At 39.7% G+C, this 23,374-nt stretch overlaps 1 protein-coding gene across 1 annotated transcript; it reads right to left on the bottom strand.

The window, feature by feature from the left end:
• Window positions 1–6,112: 6,112 nt before the first annotated feature.
• brwd3 (bromodomain and WD repeat domain containing 3) lies at window positions 6,113–23,091 on the bottom strand. The gene is made up of 40 exons (XM_042008558.1): window positions 22,981–23,091; window positions 22,754–22,812; window positions 22,632–22,661; window positions 22,391–22,450; window positions 21,159–21,309; window positions 20,923–21,021; window positions 20,639–20,799; window positions 20,330–20,551; window positions 20,065–20,165; window positions 19,902–19,972; window positions 19,526–19,626; window positions 19,379–19,419; window positions 19,191–19,295; window positions 18,938–19,088; window positions 18,705–18,839; window positions 18,483–18,611; window positions 18,147–18,372; window positions 17,902–18,051; window positions 17,236–17,416; window positions 16,269–16,362; window positions 16,010–16,177; window positions 15,789–15,862; window positions 15,515–15,710; window positions 15,310–15,420; window positions 15,115–15,222; window positions 13,981–14,105; window positions 13,794–13,876; window positions 13,598–13,709; window positions 13,413–13,474; window positions 11,844–11,999; window positions 11,633–11,753; window positions 11,417–11,542; window positions 11,234–11,309; window positions 11,098–11,148; window positions 10,877–11,011; window positions 10,622–10,774; window positions 10,350–10,519; window positions 10,028–10,116; window positions 8,940–9,074; window positions 6,113–8,847 (listed from the first exon to the last, which is right to left on the bottom strand). The coding sequence occupies exons 1-40, from the start codon at window positions 23,012–23,014 to the stop codon at window positions 8,054–8,056; spliced, it is 5,346 nt and encodes a 1,781-aa protein (XP_041864492.1). The 5' UTR covers window positions 23,015–23,091; the 3' UTR covers window positions 6,113–8,053.
• Between the last annotated feature and the right edge of the window lie 283 nt (window positions 23,092–23,374).

Below are 23,374 nucleotides of genomic sequence, written 5' to 3'. Positions count from 1 at the left end.
GGAGTAAAATTCATATGTGGTTATATCTGTGTATTCGATGTATAGAAGTAGGACACGGTTTACTTCAGGTAAAAGTTAGAGAAATTTGGTACTTCTATTATGTTGTAGTTTGTATACTTGTGTTTGCAACCACCTCTGTTCAAAGGTTTCAAGTTATCAGGGACTGTATAAAAATTATTGGGCAGATGAAAAGAGAATTTTTGGAAAATGCATATGCATTGCTCCTTCTGAGGTAATGAATGCACAAAAATAGTAATTCTGTTTGTCATGCATACACTAAAGAAAATATTGATACTATAAACATAAATACTATATTGTACATATACCCTGAAACTTAAATAAATGCAACATTTTCTTCACAAAACAAGGAATAATTGGAGTTAAAGTTTAGGCTATTCAAATTTTTGTCATTATGAAATTAATCCTCTAAGGCTGGGTTCAGGCTTCACTACACTGATAGAAAAATAAGCTAAGCTTAATGATATTGGCTGTCTGGACCATAAATTAATATTCCACTGCAGGAATTCATGAGTAGTTTTAGAGTGACCATCACCTTTGCTCATGGTCAAACACAAGAAGGTTACATGTAGGATTTGTGGTTCATTTGGTCCTGGTGGAACCATTTTTTTAAGAAAGAGAACAACTTACTTTCTTGGGTAGATTCTTCAGAGCAGCCCTAAAGGGCATCCTGGGCAAGACTTAATGCAGATTACTCACACTAGTTAAAAAGCCCACAAACCTCTGCTGATATCTGGTGTTTGATTACAATCTGAAAATGTTTCAGTCCTGCATCAACTGACTGCAGAGGTCACAGGTTTTTATGGGTTCCAGTTCCACCTGGCATCAATGGAAAAATAATATCTGGATCCACAGGCTAATCTTCCCTGAGGTTGTTAGTCAGGCTACAAAAATGGGCATAGCTTCATTTAATTTTACAGAAACACACATTTACCAACCATAATATCTCACACAGAGGTTCTGAAACAGTGGTCCAGTACAATCTGTATAATATATTACAATGCCATTCCACCATGTTGTTGCTTACAAGCCTGGGAATTAGCCTATTCTGGTATCAGTTTCCTGTCAAACAAAACATTAAGTACAGAGGTTATGCCAAGTTGTATTTCTGACATAAAATTTAATATGAAACCTCCCCAGCTACATTCTCATATTCAATATATCTGATCTACACATAAAAAGTGGTGATACTTGCAGTAATGAACTGGTTATTAGCACTTCTGTCGGTCCCTGTCTCATTAATCAGTGACAGACATTGTAGTGTCCAATATCAGTCAGTGAATGTCTTGTTTTGATGTTTGCCTGCAAAAAATGTTGTTCAATACTTTAAAAAAAATCAAGGTGCACTGCTATAAAAAACTAGCATGCTCAGTGAGCACAGAAAGAGCAAATGCTATTGGTTTTCTGCTTGAAACAGGAGCATGGTTATCATGTCCAACTCTGTCTGTAGAGCACAATTTGTGTTTCTGTAGTGAAGAAGCCCCCTATAACTAATGAAAGCTGATACTAAATCATTAATAGCTCTCAAAGTCCAGACAAGAAGACTAACTCCTGTTTGTCTATGATTTTGACCAGTAGGTACCCAAAATTGTATTCCACACACAACATACTGGAGATAAATAAACACAGATATTAAAGATAGGCACTGGATGTTAACTAGAAGGTTATTTTGTAGTATTTCATGTCTTGACCAAATCGTAGCACAAACGTCTGACTCTGTACTCCTGTAAAACAACACAGTGATGGTCTCATCAGATGAAAATATTGTCTTGACTGAACTCTGCCTTAAAGGTCAGCTGATCATCATTATGGCTAGGTTATCCATCAGACTTAATTGGTTAAAAGAAAAAGCACCACAAGTTAAACCAGATTTTAAGACAATTTTCTGGCAGATCATGGTTTGTTCTGAGGTTTAGAGAGAAAAGAAAAAGACAAAAATGTTTAAGCTCAGACAGAAAAAAAAGCTGTTCATAAAGTATAATATTGTTAAAACAAATTAAAAAACAAAACAACCAAAAAAAACTGATGGAAAAATGTGCTTCCATTGCCTTTTCTATTTAACCGAATATTAAATGTGATGATGAATTTATATAGAGCTGTTAATATTACACAGTAGATAGAAATGAACTATCTTCCCTCTTTTCTCACCTGATCATTTTCCTACAGTCCCTAAGAATTTCAAATAAGACCCTCATTGTGATCAGTGGCAGATGTTGAGTTGTGCTTTTGTGCTGTATTGATTTTGACAAAGTTTAAAATAATCAACTTGGAACTATGACTGTATATCATCGGTGACCCGTCACTGAAAATCACAGGGATTTGCCTCCTTAAACAAAGCTTTGGATGTGTTGTTTTTAATTTTAGAGAAACATTTTGATTTCTTTGCCAAAAAAATGCAAAAGAGCATGTTAAATCCTTTTTGTGTGTTGTCAACAGCCTGAACTGACTGTGTTTGCTTGACATAGTGACGGCTGTTTGTTGTGTAGGACGAAGGGTCAATGTTCTGTTGAGGTTCTGCCTGCTATTGTGTACAAAAATACTCCTGCTCATTTAAATTGTTTAACTAGTCTACAATGCAGCCAGCAGGTATTGCACTCTGTCCTTGTGTGTATGTTCATTGTATATATATATATATATATATATATATATATATATATATATTAAAAGAAAGCAACATTTAAAGCACATGTTTAGGTGTGTTTAATGTGAACTGTTCACACTGAGCCCGAAGCACAATTTAATGCACTTAGATATTGTCAAATAATCAAAGTGTGTGACGTGTTTGTGATTCTCTGACTACAGATGAAAATACTGTGTGCAGTTGTCCCCTGTGTAGTTAAATAGTGGTTGTGGAAATCTTTAGGGTTTTTGTGTATTGTGAAGGAAATGTTTTGCCAGTACACGATTACCAATTTCCCTCTTTTATCTGGTTGCTCACATTGTTGTTATTGTTATAATAAATGTAACACAACTAGTTGTTGTGTGGCAGTTGTTGGCCAATGAGAAAATTGTTGTGTCATGTATGTGATCTTATAATGGAGTCATCATGATGTGCCTATGTTCTGTGGCAAGATGAGCATGAACAGTATAAATAAAGAAAGAAGCCGGGCTCTTCCTTTTCCAGTTTGTCAAAATCAATGGAGCAGCATGTGTGTGTGTCTTTAGTGTGTAAATGCTCATATTACTCTGCTGGCCTGTCCTTTTCATGTCACTTCCAACATGAGTCTTGTTTTTATTTTAATTAAGTTGCAAGGGCTGTCATTTGAGTATTTATCTTTCAAGTTGCAGCATTCATCCATCACACCGTTGGTGCTACTTTGTGCAAGTTTAAGTTTTACTACATTATATCTTTAGATAAAATGCAGATTCAAGGTACCATGTCAATGTCAATGTCAAATTTATTTATATAGCACCTTTAAAAACAACAACAGTTGACCAAAGTGCTTCACAGTAGCATCGGCAGTCATAAAATAGCTAATAAAATAAAATAAAAAACAAAACAAAAACAAAACAAACAAAAAAACAACAACAACAACAAAAAAACAAAAACAAACATAAAACACAGAAGAGTTAAGATTACTAAAAACTATTTAATGTCTCACATTTGGTCAGCGGAAGAGCAGAGAGAATAGATGCGTTTTTAACAGATATTTTAAAGGTTGTAGCTCTGAGCGGTGTGTCAGACAGGTGTGTGCAACATAAAATGGGAAGTTATTCCACAGTCCATGGTAATATCACTGACATGTAAAGCACACAAAGGAGCCTTATTTTATTTCAGACATGAAAACTTGAGCAGGTCTTAAAGGTGTGGTGTGCAATAAAATCAAAGGTCAGTGACAGAAAAATGTAATATATCATTAAAAACTGTTTCTATTGGTTCTTATTTCTTTACTTACATAGCTGTTATGTTTTTATTCACTTAGAAATTACCCATTTATATCTACTTGCTGTGAGTCCACATACATGGAAGCTGCCATATTTGTACTAATTTAACTGTGGTGTCACTGAATGGACAAAAAACTCAGTAGGTGTGTCCCAATCCAGTGTCCGCACACTTCGGAGTGTGCAGACTACGTAGGCTACAGTGTCTTCTATAGTCTGCACACTTCGAAGTCTGCTTAACATTCGAGAAATGGGACAGCCTACCTAGCCCACGAGAATTTCCCATAGCAGCAACATAGGACGTTGAATCACTTAAACCTCTGAAATAACTGTTAGCATATCATAGGACGTTTCAGTGAAAGTTAACACCGACCGAGTAATAATGTTAAAAAAACTGACGGGCTATTGTTTTCCAGCCGGTAGACACTTCATTAACCCCTTAAAAATCCACAAATATCAAATATTAGAGAATTTTAATGCCACCATTTAATAAACATGTTTTTAATGTACTTGGTTTTGTCACATTTCTACTAAAGTGTAGTAAAACAAAAGCACACAAAAAAAACTTACTCTTCTGAGCTTCTGAGTTGCTCTTTTGCCACCGTCTTGTGCGCAATGAATTCAGGGAGAAAAGAGGCCGCGAAGGACGAATCACCAGCAGCCTTCGTTTGAGGCCAAACGAGTGCAGATTTGTAGGGTGGATTCGGAGGCTCCTCCAAATTGGGACAGTGCTTGGCGCACCACGATGACATATGTAGCCGACGAATCTGCATTTTGAAGTGTGCAGACCCTGAACTGGGATACAGCTTATGGAATTTATGTAGATTTACTCAATGATGCACCCCCTATAAACTAATTTGGCATCCATCTTGCACCTTACCTGTACTGTGAGCTCTCTCCAGCCAGTAAAAGACAGTCTTATCATGATTCTCATCTTATTATTTGTTCTGTTCATTTCTTTTTCTCTGATGTCTTATTGCATTTCTTTGCTGAATCAGCCATTGCCTGTATGTTTATATCTGTTTTCTAGCGTGTAAAGCGAAACTCTGCAATGTCACACAACATCCTGGATGAAAAAGCTGTATATTGCGGTTTCTCAGCCTTGTGAAGCTGCACTGCAGCGATGGCTCCAGAAATGCACATAATAGATGTTTCTGTGCCATCCTAGAAGTCCAGAATGCAGTTCTCAGAGTTTTAAGGTTGGAAAGTTACATAATGTGTCTTTAAAATGCAGCTGGAAGAAAACAGTACACATGTACATAATTTTGAAGAGGTTACCTGTTGTGCAGTCATCGCTGCACCTCTGATTAAAACATTTTTATATCAGGAAGAATTTTGGTCACTGACATCCACCATCCATTCACAACTTTGCTGCCATTTGAAATCATTTCTATGCCCATTTTATCCCTAGATGTCAGTAATTCTTACACACTGTACCTTTAAGTCTACAGGTTTGATCTCCATCATCAACCTGCTCATCCTCATTGATTCTGGCATAGCCCATACTTCCTGTCCCAACACACATTTAAAACTCCTAAAATGTGGCACAAAACAATATTTAAAGAGTCTTCAAGGGAATAATAATGGTTAGTCCCCCTTTATTTAAAAATTATTTGCATGAGAGTATAGCTCTGATTAGACATGGGCCTATTTTGAGTCTTTTAAGAGTTAATAGTTGTGCTTATACATTTGCACTGGTACATTAGTCAATTATTCACACCAGCATTTATGTTTAGTTGCATTGGTATATTCTGAGTATTTCAATGCACCAACTCAGATGATGAACATTAGACACTGCTGTGGAAACTCAGGCCTGTTATCAACATTGAAAGATGAGAGTAAACTTTACTTTGCCTTCTTTATCATCCAAAAGTCAACCTTTCTTCATACGATCTTCCAGCATCTCTGCAGTTTCTAGGTGTGGTGGAGGGCAGTGCGTCATCACTCAACCTTGTTTGTTCCTCGTCTGACTCACATCCAAGCTTTCAATGCATTACTGCTGTTGCAAATGGTGCATTTGTGTTTTTGACTGCCTACCACAGAAAACGGACAGCCCCAGTATTCTTAAACTCTTTGGTTCACCTTCACGACCTGTCATAAAGATGGAAGATGACTGTCACAGTGCTGGTGAACAGGAGCCTAAGCTTGTGCTGGCTTACACAGAAATCCTGTAAAATTAAATAAAACAAGTTGTGGTTATTAAAAAAAAAAAGAAATTCAAATTTTTATTTGGAAAAAAAAAACCCAAACACATACAATAAAAACATTTTGTATAAAAATCTTGTAAGCTTTTCCCATCTACTGTAGAAAGCTGTACTTATCTAAGCAGATCCTTTGAGGCAAGACTAAGCATGAAAATGAAAATAAGATTAATCATCTCAATGCTATCATAGTTTTCTCAAAACACCAGTTAATGCTGCTGCTGACACCCTACATGTTGATGCTGATTTGTGAGAACCTGACACAGACTAAACTGTGAAATAAACTCCCTTATGTTACTTATCACACAGAGGGATGAGGAGGTGGTGTGTGTGGACTCAAGCACCTGGTGCTAAAACGACAACGTGAGTCATCAACTCTGGTCATCTCCTGCACGGATTCTGCCTCAAATGGTTTTAGCACAATGTTTGCACGACAGCACAAGATTTTATGTAAACATTATCTGTGCAACATTAAAGAAAAAGAAAAAAAAAAGCACTCTCTGCATGGGAGACACCTTGTGTGATTTCATATCCATAAAGACGAAAATATGACAACATGGTCACAGGTAATGGAAATATATGGAAAAAAAAAGAAAAAAGAAAAAGATGAGTGGGGATAAAAACAGCCTCATGGGTGCAGTCGATCTACCCAGTGTTAGAAACACATCAGTTCATAAGCGCACAGACAAGGAAGCGGCACATTTTCTTCTTTTTCATTATGCATAATGAAAAGCACAAATCATATGAGACCCTCACCTTATTCATACACATCTTGAAATAGAAGAGTAATATGCAATCTCACTATTCTAACTTTTTTTTAAACCTCAAAGTGTGCTCACCTGGCACATTTTGAAACCCCACTCAAAAATCGTGAGGTTTTATCTTATACCACTATCATCTTTATTATTCAGCTGCCACATAGAGTAGACAAATGTGCAAATATCTCCTTTTCCTTATCACTATTAACATTCAAAATAAAGTAAAAAAACAAAAAAAACAATGGAAAAATAAATACTTCTATGGAAGAGTTATATGAAGACCCTTTTGCTTTCGCATGTGCCGCATGAAGGAGTCAAGGAAGCAACTATGAACGGATGTCAGGGAGTACAATACTACACATACCACGAGGATGCAGTGGTTATTCACCCAGAAAACAAAATAGAAATCACTTTTACCCTTAACTACAAAAAGGAAAGCACCCAATTTCACCTAAAAATAGATCTGAAGGCTTTAAAAAAAAAAAAAAAAAAAAGGAAAAGGGAAAAGCATTTAACATTCATAGACAAAGGACATCAAGCAGGATATTACTAATGTACTGTATTCTACTGACTTTCACCCAGTATTGCTAATCCCCAGACAACACTACACATCAGTTTTTTAATACTTGTGAGATAACAGCAAAATATCCAAAAGAATTTGACAAGCGATAATGCGTGTATCTCACAGTGGTTGCGACTGAACAAGCAACCACTAAAGTCTAAATTTCATTTGATTTTAGAAAAAAAATATCCTTAAAAAAGGGGATAAATATGAGCACCAATTTTTGGCATCTGTGCATCCTTCTTTGGTGATCAGTATGTGAAGTTTTAGGAGGGGAAGAGGGGTACATGTAGTGTTTCAGCAGTAGATGTAAAACGTTCAGGATGAGGAGAGCAGTGTCAGGTCAAAAAAAGGCTCCTCCAATGAGTAGTAAGGCCGAGGTGAGTTAGTCTAATTGGAAAGGGTCTGTGCTGAACAGTAGCTTTGTCGGCCAGGAAAAAAAAATCCAAGGCAACAGTTCATGAGCACCAGCTATCAGTTTGAGTTTTATAAGCAGTCTTGGGTAAAGAAAATCATATATATTTATTCCATTATATACACACTTATACAAAAAGAAAGAAAAAAAAATCCCTGATGTATTATTCGTGTTTAAAGTTTTTTTTTTTTTTTTTATTGAGGTTTGAAAGGGGGTGTCAGTGACTCCAGCCCATAAGGTGGCTGACACGGGCTTTTTCTGTCATACGGCGTACCCGTCCTGAGCGGGACATGCCCAAGTTGAGAGGGTCCTCCTTCGATCCATGGCCATCATCCTCTGAATCGTCCTGGTAAACAACTGTTCTGCGGCCCTGGTTACGCGTGTTGACCCGTCCAGATTTACTCTGGTTCCCTCTTAGACTTCTAGCTGCTGCTCTCTGAGCCTCAGAATTTTCATCCTCCTCCCCCTCTTCCTCTTCCTCCTCCTCCTCTTCAGGTTCCTCCTCCTCTTCAGGTTCTTCCTCCTCCTCAGACTCCTCTTCATCCACCTCGTCCTTTACATGTCTTATATCAACTGGTTGCTGTGGGCTTTCCTCCTCCTCCTCCTCCTCTTCCTCCTCCTCTTCCTCTCCCTCTTCATCATCATCCTCCTCCTCCTCGTTCACCACCGGAGGTTGTACTCGTGCTCGTTTAGGTCTCTGCTCCGTGTCCTCCCCTCCTTTGTGTCTCCTTTTCCCTGAGGCCGCCACCTTTCCCTTCGCTGACAGATGCACCGACAAGCAGGGGGCTTTGCTGTAGTCGTGATCTCCTCCTCCATCTGCGTATTTCTCAGCATCAGAATCAGAGCTGTTCTCGCTGTCGGATGAGGAGGAGGATGAAGATGAAGAACTTGAGGATGACTCTGACGAAGAGCTGTTGGAGCTAGATGCCTCCGCGTCATTGTCGGACTGCAGCCTTTCTTGCCCTTGACGCCGTCTTGACCCATTATTTATTTGCAAGTTACGCCGGTTCCCTGGTACAACAGGAAAAGGACGATGGTTTAACTTCACCGTCACACCAACAGCGAACACGCTGAGACTTCTTTGAATGTTATTCTTGTCATACCTGACTTCTTCACTGGAGTTGCTTGGCTGCGGGTCACTCGATGTGGCCCTTGATTACTGCTCTCCACGCTTGTCCCTGAACTTGGAGAAGAAGGCTGACTGTCCTCTTCCTCTGCTACACTGCTGCTTTGCTGAGCTAAAGCATCAATACAATAATTACCAACCACAACTGGAATCTCAATAAAATACAAAAATAAACACATCAGTTTAAAGAAGAACTTCTTGGTCCATCAGATAAATATAAGACAAATAATGCTAAGGGTCCAAAGCTGTGGTTAAAGCTCAGTGTAGCTGTTCAAGACAATGCTTCTAGGCTGAATTTTTAGAAGGATGTTGAACTGCATTCACAATCTTTTGAGAAGCTTATGTAAAACAAAATACAGCTGAGTCTGATAGAGCTAATCAGCTTTACAAACACTAGATCCTAAACTAGGCCATCAACTAGAAATCAAGATTTGGATATATTCAGACCACTATAGAACATTTTAAAAGCATTTTAAAAAACTCCAAAAAAAGTTGGGACACTTTGGAAAATAATAGAAAAAGAATGCAACCATTTGAATGGTGAAATGGAGACTTTTTACTATTTCATCACAAATATGATATTTCATCAATTATGAGGTGTGTCTTTTTATTTTTTGTTAGATTTTTTTATCTGTGTATTCAATAGAACTTTGTGTTGCCTTGTGCATGAAAAGTGCTCTATAAATAAAATTGGATTTGATTTGAAATATCAGCTCATTTTCAACTTGAGCAGCAACACAATCTCAAAAAAGCTGGAACAGGGGCAACAAAAGATGAAAAAAGTAACTTGCACAAGTCAAAAATAACTGGAGGAGCATTTCACAGCTAATGATGTTAAATGGGAACAGGTAGATGGTGTCTTCAGTGTCCCAACTTTCATGAAACTGAAGATGAAAAACAATTATTCTCCTAATTGCATTTTAATCAGATCAGATCACATTTTACTAACTTCTAACAAATGTGTTACAAGCTGATTAAAAGGCTTTTTTTATTATTTGTTTTTGTATAGCTTAAAAAAAATGAGCTCATGTATGTAACACAATGCATCCCAGTACTGGATCATACCTTGATACGGTCTCTGAGAACGCCTCCTAGTTGAGGTTTGGGAGTTTTTTGGTTCCGACACCTTTCCTGACTTGTACTTGCCTTTACGACTGGAAATGTGCAGAAAACACAAATGATTTAGCAGAAAAAAGCAACATTTTGTAACTACTAACTACACACTTTAGCATTATTCAACTTTTAGCAGCTTAAATGAAACAAAGTCTTTTAGAACAGGGATGGAAATCACATAAAAGAGGAATGCATATTTTCAGTAAATCTAAAACTGTTTAGCTCAGCAGAAGCTGCAGACAGTCTGCAGAGGTTAATGAATGAAGCTCAGTACCTGGGGGATGGACTGTTAGGTGCGGAGCTGCCTCCATTGTGCAATCTGTTTCTATAGCTGAACCTCTGACGAGCCCGACGTTCGTTCTGAATAGCAGACTTGTAGTCAGAGATGATGGAGATGATGTGTTTTTCAAAGAAGGCCGACAAGCTTAGGGTCAAAGTATAGATCTAGACATGAAAGAAAGTCACAATGAAAACACTCTACTAGTACAGATTTGACTTATTCAACAGAGTAATTGCCTTTTCCCCCCTCTCAGGGATGGTTTTCACCTGAGATTTCTTGTTAGGCGTGTAAGCTTTAGAGTTGCTGAAAATGAGACGGACATCTTTGGCAAACTCCATTGGATTTTCATAGTTTCCTGCCACCAGGGTCTCTGACACTGTACCTAGATCCATTGGAGTGTCGATGATGTCCCGGTAGTCCTGAGAGAAAACAATAAAGAGTATAAATGTCCACATGAATGGCTTTGAATGGGATGCTTTTACAGTGGCCTTATATCAGCTGGGGATTTCAAATTGATTTACTGGATATTCAAAGAGATCCACAGGCTGTCTGAATGGTGCTGAATCTGGAGAGGTCAACATCCGACGCAGCAGCTCTCGACATTGACTTCGCCATGCTTTTGCATCCAAAAGCACACCTCGCTTCCCTGTGGCTCCCTAACACAGAGAGAATTCAGTTCACTGACACTGGAGCTACTGCTGGTAAACGTAGACATCCTGCTACAGTCTAAGATCTCTCTTACCCGATGCCCTGTAGATGTCCCCGGGGTGTCAGAGTCCACATCCAAGTCAATCTGCAAAGGAGCATACAAACGTAAAGCACAAACAAACAAACAAACAAACAAAAAAGTTCCTCTTTACTAAACTCAGCAGTCTCACCTCTGCTTCTCCTTCACTGCTGACCTCAGACTTCAGTTTGTGATACAGGTCCAAGATATCTGTACAGCTCTGGTCTCTGATGGAGAAAGCGAGCCAAGGAGTCAGAAAAAGTGTGCGACAATACAGTGTTAAAGTAACAGTCAGGTGACTGTAATATCAGCAATATATAATGAACTTTCATACCCAATGTAGTGGAGCAGAACATCCGTAACCACCTTAGCAGCTGCTACAATTGGGCTCTGGGGTTCATTGAAAGTGCGTGCATTGTGCTCAATGTAACGCACCTCCCACATTAATGCAGAGATCCGCCTGCAGCAGAGAAAAATAGCTGGGAATTTAGAGAGGAATCCGCATCAGAGGAAAATGTGACACTGTGCAAACTTATGTAAAATGCTTCACCTGTAAAAGCGATTCTCCAGTCGTTTGCGGATAGTGCTGAGGTCAGTAGGGTAAGCCACCACAGTGCAGTACAGGGGGTAGTCCCGCAAGTTTACAGGTGACGCAAATGCCTTGGCTACATCTTTAGACAAATACATATAAGATCAGATACGGCGTAAATAAACAAGGTCAGAGGTTTTCTGTAACAAGCTGTATCTCTTTGGTGGCCTACCTAGTGTGAGAAGCTGCTCGATGCCATGGATGACTCTCTCACAGTCTTCGTCTCGCGTGTGAGCCCCCCATTCTCCTTCCTGAGGCCTGTAGAGAAGAGCTTTAAGCTCCTCCTCTGCCACCTCCACACCATCACCAACCTGTTCTGGCAAAGCAGCTAAATAAACAAGAACATGTGTTAGAAGCAGAGTAGGAAAACAAATCAAACTCATACTGCTACAATTCTAATATGTCTTGACAAAAGGTTTCTCATGTTCAATGACTATTACAGATTCAGGATTCAGATCCGATCAAGTTTACTTTACTAAACATCACAATGTGTACTGCTGAAAAACGAAACTCAAAATTACCAATTTTGCTGAAAAATATCAAACATAATGTAATAAAACCCAAAATGCTACTGCTGCCACTAAAACTGAAAGAAAGAATTAATCTACGCTAAAAGTAGATAACCTGCTGCATTTTAATTGAATGACTGAGTTGCATGAAAATGACACTTAAGAAACATTAAGTGAAGTACTGAATATTTGATTATGTACAAGGAGTTTTCTGAATATTTTCCATTTACATATAAAAATGATTCCCTCTAATAACACCACAGAAGTGACCAGGAGATCATATATTTTACTTTTTGTTGAGTCTAACCCCAAATCACAACATTCACTGCCATTAACTGTATTTTAAAATAAATAAACTTTGCACAAAATGTAAGAAAATTTGTGCTTGATCGAGTATTTCTCCCCTTTAATAAAACCAGGAGGTGTTGTATAAGACATTGTTTGTTTGATTGGTACTCTGTCAACAACAAACAACTTGTAAGTTGTTCTGTGGAATGAGCAACACAGCTAAATGTGTTGGCAGTGCCCCCCAAAAATGTGCCAAAATCCCCTATAATGTTCTCTTATAGGTGTTTACTCTTGATTTGAGCTTCAAGTGCTGCCAGGTGACTGGCTCTTGATAAACAGAAATAAGATTCTGGAGCCAATAGGGAATATCTCCAGAATCTGGGACCTAACTATCCTGCACAGCACCAGGATCTTCACAGAGTATCTCCAGAATTTGGGAGTGGAGAGGATGGGGTGACCTGATCTGTCCAGAGCTTAACCCAAATGAACACTTGTGGGATCAGTTTAGGTGTGCTGCATGCGCCAGAGTGACCAACACAGCCGTACTGGTTGACCATCAATGAATCCTGGTTGAGGAATGGGATGTCATCCTTCAATTAAAATGTGACTTTGATATTGGGAAGGCTGACATGTCACATCTGGGTTGTTATAAAAATGATATGTTGACTGTAAGTGAGTTAACCCCAAAGATTTAAAAGAAAATGGTCAAAATATACTTAGAAATTTATCCAACCTCTATGTGGTTATGGCAGTTTGTCTTGAAAATGCTCATATCATAGGCAGATGGTTAACAGTTTATACAGAATGAAAAACCGAATGACAACACAAGAAAATGAAAAGAAACCAACAAAAAAAAAGTGGAAACATTATTGAAAAAGAGGAAGGCCTAATGTTCCCAAAAAGCCGTCAACTTCAAAGAAACACTGCATATTAACACAGCTGACCTTCCTCTGGAATAGGTTCCATGTCCCAGGGACTCATTTTTTCCCGCTCCCCATTATCCCACCTAAAGAAACAGAAACATACATCTAGTTTAACATCAACATAAGGAACAAGGTACCGACAGACACCCATGATCCATTATTTTTGGACTTGAGAAGTCCTCCCCCAGCTGCAGACTTAAACATACTTTACGGCATAGCACTGGAACAGGCTATCGGGATACTCTGGCTGCAGGGGCTCCTGATCTTCCACAAATCCGAACCACCAGGCGTCATCAATGATGCTGCGGAACCTCATACCTACAGAGAAGAAAAAAACATTGGTGAAAGAGAGTCCACAACAAAAAACATTTCACTTCAAAAGCCTGCTGGGGACCAACTAACCTGGCTGCCAGTTGTGCTCTTTAGCTTCGTTGTAAAACTGCTGCAGCACAAGAAAATCTATGACGTCGGGCATGTCATGATACCTGATGGGGAACATAGAAAAAAAAAAAGTGGAGAAACATGTGCTTAGATTTGCTGAGAATTTCAGTTATTTATTATGTTGCATGTTCTGAAAATGAATGCTCACTTTAAGGAGAAAGACTCATTGGTCATCTTCCCTGAGACTGGGTCCAAGAAAGCCAGCTTTAGGCAGCAGAGGGTGGGTGGTCCCACTTCATATTTAATCCCAATCACCTTCACAGATTCTTGGTCCTGAAGGAATAGAAAAATGAATCTTTGTTGAACCATTTATGTTAATAGCTCATTTGAAACTACATGCAGTTAAAAACAATAAACTGGGCATTTTGTGCATTGCCAATTGAATTTGGGTTAAACTTCCTGCTCTTTAAAGACCCATTCAGTAACTTTTCGACCTTAAAACTCCTCATTCCGAACTCGTTTGATGGCGCAGTGACATCTATTATGTGCATTCCTGAAGCCATCGCTGCCCAGCAGCGTCCTGAGGCTGAAAAAAAACCCCACTAAGCAACTTTTTCATCCGGGACGCTGCGTAACTTTGCTGATGAGTTTCACTTTGCACATGTGTCACAAGCTAGAAAGCAGATGTAAACATATCAGCTGTTTTAAACGCCCACCGTGGCTGATTCAGCAGAGAAATGTTAGAAGACGTTATCGGAGGAAGAGAGGAAACAAAACAGAGTCAGAGACAGAGAGAGAGAGATTTAGACAAGAGTAGACATAAGTGTTTTTTACTGTCTGGAGTGATTTTAGAGTACAGGTAGGATGCAAGATGGATGCTGAATTAGCCGTTGATATGGGCATCTTTAATAATGCTGCTCTACAAGTTGTTTATATATATACAATCATGGTTACATTGTGGGAAACGCAGCAAAAGCTGCCACTATTTGCTTTGGCCAATTGCAAAGTGCACATGAATACTGAAGTTAGCTGTCTCAGAAAGTTACAAAAACTGGTTGCTGACTCTTGAAATATGCTCTACTGCAGGGGTGGCCAACGTCAGTCTTTAAGAGCCACAATCCTGCAGGTTTTCCATGCATCCCTGCAACAACACACCTGACTCAAATTAAATGGATCCAACAGCCTATAAGGATTTGCACAATGACTCATTAGTTTGAGTCAGGTGTGTTGGTGCAGGGATGCATGGAAAACCTGCAGGATTGTGGCTCTCGAGGACCGACGTTGGCCACCCCTGCTCTACTGGAACATATTAGGACTGGGAGATAGAGCCAGCCTTCCTCACCCTGAGATTAAGTCTGTTCCACGGCTGCTTCTGAGGGTTGATGCTGTAGGCCTTGGCCCTGCGAACAGCCCGCACGTAGGCCTGATGGCCCTGCTTGAAGTAAATGAGCTGGAGGGGGGAAAGAGCCATGATATAAAATATATTTAATGCAACATATTTGATGTTTTTGTTCAATATTAGAGTTTCAGCTCTTACTTCATCTCCCATTTGTGGAACAAAAGGAGAGCGGTGTGGAATGGTCTCCATTATCCATGAGGGTGGAAGCCACTCGTCTGCATTAAGTTCAGCCAGAGAGGACGTGGGTTTCTGAGTATAAAGTTCATTAGAAGTTAAGATACAGAATTTCTATTGCAGTGTGACAGTCTCACTTACTTCAGCAGCAGCTGATGTTAACTCTGACCTGTTTGGGCTCTTTAGGCTTCTTTTTCTTTTTCTCATTTTCCTTCTTCTTTTCCTCCTTGGCCTCATCACCACCCTCTTCCTCCTCAGAGCTGCTGTAATCTGGGGGCTGTACAGGCCTCCTGGATGGTCGCTTTGGTGGCTGCAGGTTGATTCCTGCATCAGCTGTCCAATCAGAATATTCACTAGACGAGTCGCTGCAAATCAAAGGCGAGTGTCATTAGGTGGTCAAGCAGAATTACATTTAAGAGCATTGCCCAATCAAACATAATTACCTGGAGCTGCTCTCACTCTGCCACTGAGCTTCACCATCAGAGGAGACTCCAGACTGCTCCCCATGCTCTGCTGCCTGTCAGTGCAAACAGATTTCAGAATTATTAGTAAGAGAACTAATCTCTAGTTAATTTTTTTTTACCATGTCCAACACTACTGTTCATGCATCAAAAATGGCAGGTGTTGGGGTATGTGCAATTAGAATTACAATGATGGACCATACATCTCCACTGTCTGAGTCTATCTGGCTCCCAGAGTTACGATGGTTGCTGGGATTTCGAGTCCTGGTTCCAGGACGGCGGACTTGAGCTGAGCGGGTCTGATAGGCGTGGCGCTGCTGCTTCTTCTTGGTCGGCCGAAGGGAGCGCAGTCGAGAAGCCAAAGGATCAATCTACAGAGCGGGAAAGGTAGAAACACAAGAATGATTCCCCTTTTAAAGCTTTTCTGACGTGTGAAACAACCAACTTGGTAAAGTGGTGTACCTTAGTTGGGCAGGTTATAGGTTTCTTCCTCCTCTCCGCATTGTAAAGAAAACATTCCATGTCGCTTTTGGCTTGTCTGCACTCCTCCCAAACTCTATAAAAATAATCATATTAAAAACAATTACTAAAATGTAGGGGAGAAAAAAAAAATTAACTTGTTTGCTTAAAGGAAACATACTTGTGAAATAATGTTTTTGTGCTCGAGCATATTTTTAGGGGTCTGAAATCATAACAATTCAAAAACTCAGCCAAAAACAACAAAAATAACAACCTGGGATTCTGTTTTGTGCCCCTCTGAGCTGAAAATGTGTCACTTCCTCCCTCCGATTCTCCACCTAACTTTAACTTCATATGATGTTGCATTTGCTGTGCTTCCCAAGAGGGATATTAAACCTCTTGTGGTGTAACTTTTTGCTTCACCAATAACATTACGTTTCCTTACGTTTTTTTGAGGCATGGAGCAACAAAGAAGTCCAGCGTTTATGAAGCTAAATTGTGAGTTTTCGAATGGTGTTATTAACTGACCAGCAGCCGTTAAGCTCCAAAATGAGTGTTTGTAACAAGACTTTTCACTCAAAGTGGGATTGGTAGCCTATCGACTGTTTATGGCTGAACTGTAGAAAAAATAAATGTATTTGAGAACAAAAGAAAAAGCCAGTAAAATTATTTTCTATCATTTAGGCGTGTGGTCTGAGTTCTCAGGTGATTTAGTGTATGATCTCTCATGCCACAATAAAATGATACCGGTGTTACCAAGAGATAAAGTACGCAAAAGAGGGAGACCCTGACGGCAAGAGGGGAGAAGTCATGTCCAAAAAATTATTTGTTTGAACAGAGGTATAAATTAAAAGAAGCAGGAGTTGCTGTGATGTCCCTCTGCGTTATGTCACAGATATTTCATTCTGACCCCAGAAAATTATGTTAGCACTGCTCTTAAGAATAATGCAATTCCCTCCAGTCACCTCACCTGAACGTCCCTTGTGGCACTTCAGTAACGACCACTCTGCGACTCCAGGCCAGCAGGTCCCTTGCGGTGGCCACTTGACTACGAAGGGAATTATGTTGCATTTGCCACACTCCATCCACCTGCCCACTTCTACGGGCTTCGACAGCTGGAGAGGAAGGCACTACCTCTGCTTCATCAGCAGCTAAAGATGAGAATTTATTTGGATTTCATGACTATTCAGTATGTCATTTAGAAAATATGAATTCAACAGGTCTGAAATAACAAAAATGTATTTTTAAAAAATTAACATGCTGAGACTTTTCCATGAATCTCAAAGGTGTAATAAAACTTGCACTAATAAATAACTTGCCTATCATATATTTTACTATACCTTTATATGCTGTTTTATATTACCAAGTACTCTGACATATGCATTTAATTTTTCTATTGTAAAGTGTGCACTGCATGTTGTTTTGTTGATCTGCCATGGGACTACAGATGAAAATTAGCTCATTTGCCAACTCTGGCACATTACATTAATGTACATTGTCCTTTTTAAATTGAATAAATAAAGTGTTTGTGCATAAAAAAACATATATATATATATATATATATATATATATATATATATATATATATATATATGTATATATAAAACATAAAAAAAAATCTGACATAAAAACATACCCTCTTCCCCCGCTTCCCTGTCTGCCTGTTGTTCTGCATTCTGACGCTCATCCTGCTCATTCTGCAGCTGCCTGATGAGATTGTCCAATAAGCTTTCACCATTTTCTGCCGTCTGCTGGCCAAGTACCTGCTCAACCAGCTCGCCATCACCTTAGAAAAAGAAAAATATATGACCAACATGGAGTCAGTCACATCTCATAAGTTGTGACATTGTGAAAGATTTGTGTAATGAGTGGACTTTTTACTGTTAGCCATGTATCCTAGCTGAGGTATTAGCTGGTCCTCTTTGCAGTTCTCCCTTCCTGGAACCAAGCGCTGGTAGTGAGAAGGATGAGGATTCCCATCAACGTCCACCAGGAAGGGTGGAGGCATGAGGTGAGGAGCCTGTTGTGTCTGTTCATCCAGAACGTAGTTATTAGAGTCACGAATAAGAGGTCTGTAGTCTGTGTGGAAGAACATCTGGTCAGGAATCTGGGGGAGATCAAGAGAAGACATGTTGGCAAACTTGTTCTTTAAAAGAAGGAAGAAATGACAGATTATTATGGGAAAATACATTGTAGCTTGCAGCGACGTGCTGTTACCTTCTCATATGGTCTGCTACAGCCAAAGCCAAAGATGAGCAAATGGCCGTGCGAGTCAGTGCAGGCAAAATGCTGCCCATCGGCTGAGAACTTGCAGTCAAAAATAGCACCATGGCCTTGGCCTTCAATCTAGAAATAAAATTTCAAAACTCATTTCAATGCTAGTGAACAATAAAAGGAGACAGCTACACTTGTGTGCGATTGTCTTTGCTCATTACTTACCATGTTGAAGAAGTTGCGGATCTTCACTCCTTTGTTTAAGTCCCAGATGTTAATGTTGCCATCGTGGCCGGCAGATAACATGATGCGGGGGTCAAAAGGGTGGGCCTCCAGCACAAACAGCTCGTCATCGTGCCCCTAGAACAGAGATCGGCCATTTATTCACAGAGGTAAGCCAAAGCATGAAGGTTCCTCAGGATGGGGAAAAATAGATAAAGAAATAGAGAGCCACTCACAGACAAAACATGCAGCAGCTGTCCAGATGTTGCACTCCACACTTTGATCAAGTAGTTTGACACTGCTGTGATGACAGAGCTATCCGTCCGATCCCAAGCTACCATGGTCACCACCAGCTTGGTCTTATCATCCCCATTGGCAACTGTGCTTCTACAGGGAAATATTGTGGAAGACATAAAGTATTAAAGAGAGAAAGAGAAAGAGCAATAAAAGAGCACTATGAGATCTTGTTGTGGAATAATTTGCTCTTACCCAGGCAGCCTTGCAGCCATGTCCAAAGTAATGCTCTTCCACTCCTGTTGCTGGTAGTGCCAGATCCTGGCTGTGCCATCACGGCTGCCACTCACAAACCTTAGGCTAGACACACACATACATTTAATTATTGGAGGCTTGTAACTACAAAATATGGCAATATGGCTTAAAGTCCATGCAGATCTCACCTGTCGCTGTTATTGCTAAACTGGACAACCACAACTTTATCCTTAAAAACACACACACACAAAAAGTAGACAAGAATTAATATTCATACTCAGGCACTGTAAATTAAGCTCCTAAAAAATGCAAACATTAAAGCAAGCATTTCATACCGTGTGAGCATCCATCTCAGAGACCTTCATTGGAGTTTCAGCACCAAGGTAGTAGACCCTGACCATATGATCTGTACCACCAGTAGCCATAAACATGCCACCTGTTAGAGAAAGAGACCGTTAATCAGGTGGCTGATTCATTTTTTGTCTTTATAAGATAATCAGTGCAGATTATAATGTGTTAGCAGCCTTTTTATTTAAGTCAGTGACAGATGCTCTGAAAGAAAAGTCTTTATCTGATTATTTGCAACCTGGATTTCTTCTGGTTACACAGAGTGCAGTTGGAGATTGGATGATGTTGGTTTGGTCAGCGAATCAGTATAGGAAAAATACATCTGACTCATGAAATATGACCAGACATGTGAATACCGCTTACCACTACTGAAGGAAGAAGTGGACACTTGGACTCCTGGCCGTGACCTTTCCACAAACTTGACTGGTTGATCACTACATGAAAAAAAAGTGTGTGAATAAGTATGGTCATTAACAAGAAAAAAAGCTTTTAAAAAAAGGCTTGCATTAGGTGGGTTTGTACTTACTTAAATTTCATGCTGAGTGAGTGCCACTTCCAGAAACAAACCATACCATCAGCACCTGTTGAGGCAAGGTATCGCGTTGTCCCTTTGGCTGCTGGGCAAAACTATGAGGAGAGAGAAAAAGACAAAGTGAGACCATTACGTTTTAAAACCGGAAATAAGCTGAATAACTCAAGTATTTCAAATGTTTTGAGAAAGTCTTCTAAAACCTTTCCAACCTCAAAGATTAGTGCAACACCTGATGCTTTTCCTTTTTAAAGTCTATCACCTGTATGGATGTGATGGAGGCAGCATGGGCCTGCAGAACAATGATGGGTGCACAGGTGCGCAGGCACCACACTCTGATTATTTTGTCACAGCTTGCCGAGGCAATGAGGCTATTCTCGTAGTTAACAGCCATGTCACAGATCTCTGCTGAGTGGCCTCGAAGTGTTGCCAGGAGCCGGCCGTCATCTGTGGCCCAGATTTTCACTAGACAGTCATCAGAGCCCTAAAAGAAAACACACAAACCATGGGCAAATAAATGGAATAATTTTCAAATAAATACATTTCCAATAACCACCAAATCATCACTCACTGTAAAGATCCGTCGGCCAGTGCGGTCAAAAGCAACACAGTAGACCGAGGAAAGGTGGCCAAGGATACGTTTGTGTATCTTCATGTGTTGGTAGGTGGAAGACGGCAGAACATGGCCAAAACGGGCCGTGCCTGTGGTCTGGCGAGCACCCATGATGGACACTTAATATAAGGATGAGTGAAAAGGATTAATAGAGACAACAGACTGCACTAAAGATCTGCGTACTTAGTAACAGGCAGAAATGATCTATCTATACAAGATTACTGAAAACGTTACACACACACCAATATTTGGAGCATTTCCATTGATGACTGGAGGTTCTGGTGGACGGCCTCTGTGGAGAGCAGCAACAGCTGAGCCACTGCATACTTTGTGGCTACAACCTAAGTTACACATACAAAGAGATAAAAGTTATTTGAAATCAGATCAATGTCCACACAAATACAATAAATACAACAATAGTGGTCTGGGGTCAAGCACGTATAGAAAAAACCTAAACAGATGGGAATGAAATGCTCACTTTTGGTTGTACGAAGCAATGACTGTCTTCCAAGCCCCAGGAGCGACTGGACTCCAGGAACACTAGGTGGGATCTCCTTCTCTATCAGCGGACCTATCCGGTGGCAAATCTGGAGCAGATAGTCTGCAGGAATGTGCTGGTTCAAAATCACCTGTAAAAGTTTATGACAAATACTATTAAGCAATAAAACAAATAAATACAGCCTTTAAAGTGGGTGTCCTCTGTGTTAATTTTCCTTGATTAAGAATCTTTAATGTGCTGCATTTAAGGTGCTTTTCAGCTGCACTATTTGGGCAGCAGATTTGCAAAGCCCAACCAATAACAGTGTTACTGTGGGGCTCAAAAGAAAAATGTAGTGATTAGTTCAAATGGAGGTTTCCCTGCCCTCTGCCAAAAGCAGCAAAGCCCAAGCAACACAAATATAGATGCTCACTCAGCATAACAGACTTTCACTTAATATTACACAATGCAGCTCCATCATGTGTGGGTGTGACAGTAAATAAGTTGTGCATTTTTTAATTAACTGATTTGTTCTGGAGCTGGTGCACCTTATCTATTACTTTCACATTTTCTAGCTTGCCTGAACACAGCTGCTGCTGCCCAAATATTATCAAACAGCAAAAAGAAAGTCCACATTTGTGGACAGTTGTACAGTTTCATTTTATTTCTTTTTTTTATCTTTTCGTGCTGTTGGTGTGTTTTTGAGCCACAGAAATATAAACACAATGTAACAACCAGAAGGCAATGAAATTAATAAATTAGTTATTTTTCCTTGTCAACTCTTTAATAATAATCTTCAGTGTTTTGTGAAGCGTTAAGGAGGGAGAGAGGAAAGGAGGCGGAGCAAAAAGCTCATACCCAATCAAATGAGCTTGTTACGACTCTTTCGGTTCGCTCGTAGATGCAACTGTGATTTGATTGGCTTGGAAACAAGATTGACAGCTCTCTGAAACTGGTTCAGCCTATCACTAGCTGCCCGTGTCGCTATTCTACCAGCATACTAGCCCACACAATAGCAGAGCCTGTATCTAGTTATTTATCAGCAGGCCCGTACGAAAATCGATGTTTTAAATATTCTTATAAACAAAAACACATTTCTGCCCCCATTAATTTGATTGGTGTATTTACTCACAAAACAGACATCCGCTGATATATGCTAATCAATTAAAAATAAAAACAAAACATATAAGGCTTCGTTTGATTGAAATTCTAATAAAAAAAATCCCACTTACCCAGTCTTGGAAGGTCCGTTTGTATTTTTCCCCGTCCCAACTCCATCGTTGAGGGACCAACTAAAGTTAAAAACAACCCATTAGAGAACACAAAGCTACCAGCTTCGACTCGGCAGAGGAACGCGCTCCTTTATTCAACGCCGTTCAAAAATACAAAAATGATGCCCTCAAAACGATTAGATGGGCAACACTGCGGACAGCACACATGAGAATGAACACAGAAAGGTCCATCATAACTTACCTCATACTCTTCCAGCTCCTCAATCAGAATCTAACAACAGACACATAGTTAGCCTCAGATGCTAGTAAGGCTGCTTATTTAGATCAGTTATTGCAAACATACATATAATTTTAGGATGTTACCTGTGCTGTTTTTTTACAAGGTCCAGACTGCAGAAATCTAGCAATGAGGTAATATAGTTCTGTAAAGAAAGAATTAATTATAAGCTTGGCATCAGGTAGTGTCACCGAGCTAACGGTAGCTAGCTTTCGGCTGCACTCGGTTGGCTAGCTCACCAGCTGATACACAACTGGAAACTCTGTAAATGTTAAATGTTTTGTCATGAATCAAAGGGATGCCCAACACTCACCAGCCTCGGTTTGTGAACACTGTTCTTTTGCCATCACTTAATTGGACAGGCGACATGAAGTCAAACTAATGTTTTAGCTTGCTCGTTAGCAGCCGGCTAGCTAACAGTAGCTAGATGTGTGTAGCTAAAACAGGCTAGTGAATGGCCTCCTCCTTTCTCAAGTTGGTCCTAGACCACCTGAAGCTTTGTATTAGCGCCCTCTTGTGAACCCGAACGATAATAAAGCTTTTGTTTTCGTTATAGAAAATTAGACTAAAATGGCAAATTATTTACAAAAACAAATCCAAAAGTCTCACGGAGAGGTTTTTAATAATAACATTCTAATAACAATATTCAGAATATTCCATAGTACAAAACATTCTTCATATCCTGTTTGATATTCAGGACAGTATTT

Source organism: Melanotaenia boesemani, chromosome 15 (assembly GCF_017639745.1).
Source record: "Melanotaenia boesemani isolate fMelBoe1 chromosome 15, fMelBoe1.pri, whole genome shotgun sequence".
Lineage (NCBI taxonomy): Eukaryota > Metazoa > Chordata > Actinopteri > Atheriniformes > Melanotaeniidae > Melanotaenia > Melanotaenia boesemani.
This window is presented reverse-complemented; position numbering and strand designations above follow the sequence as displayed.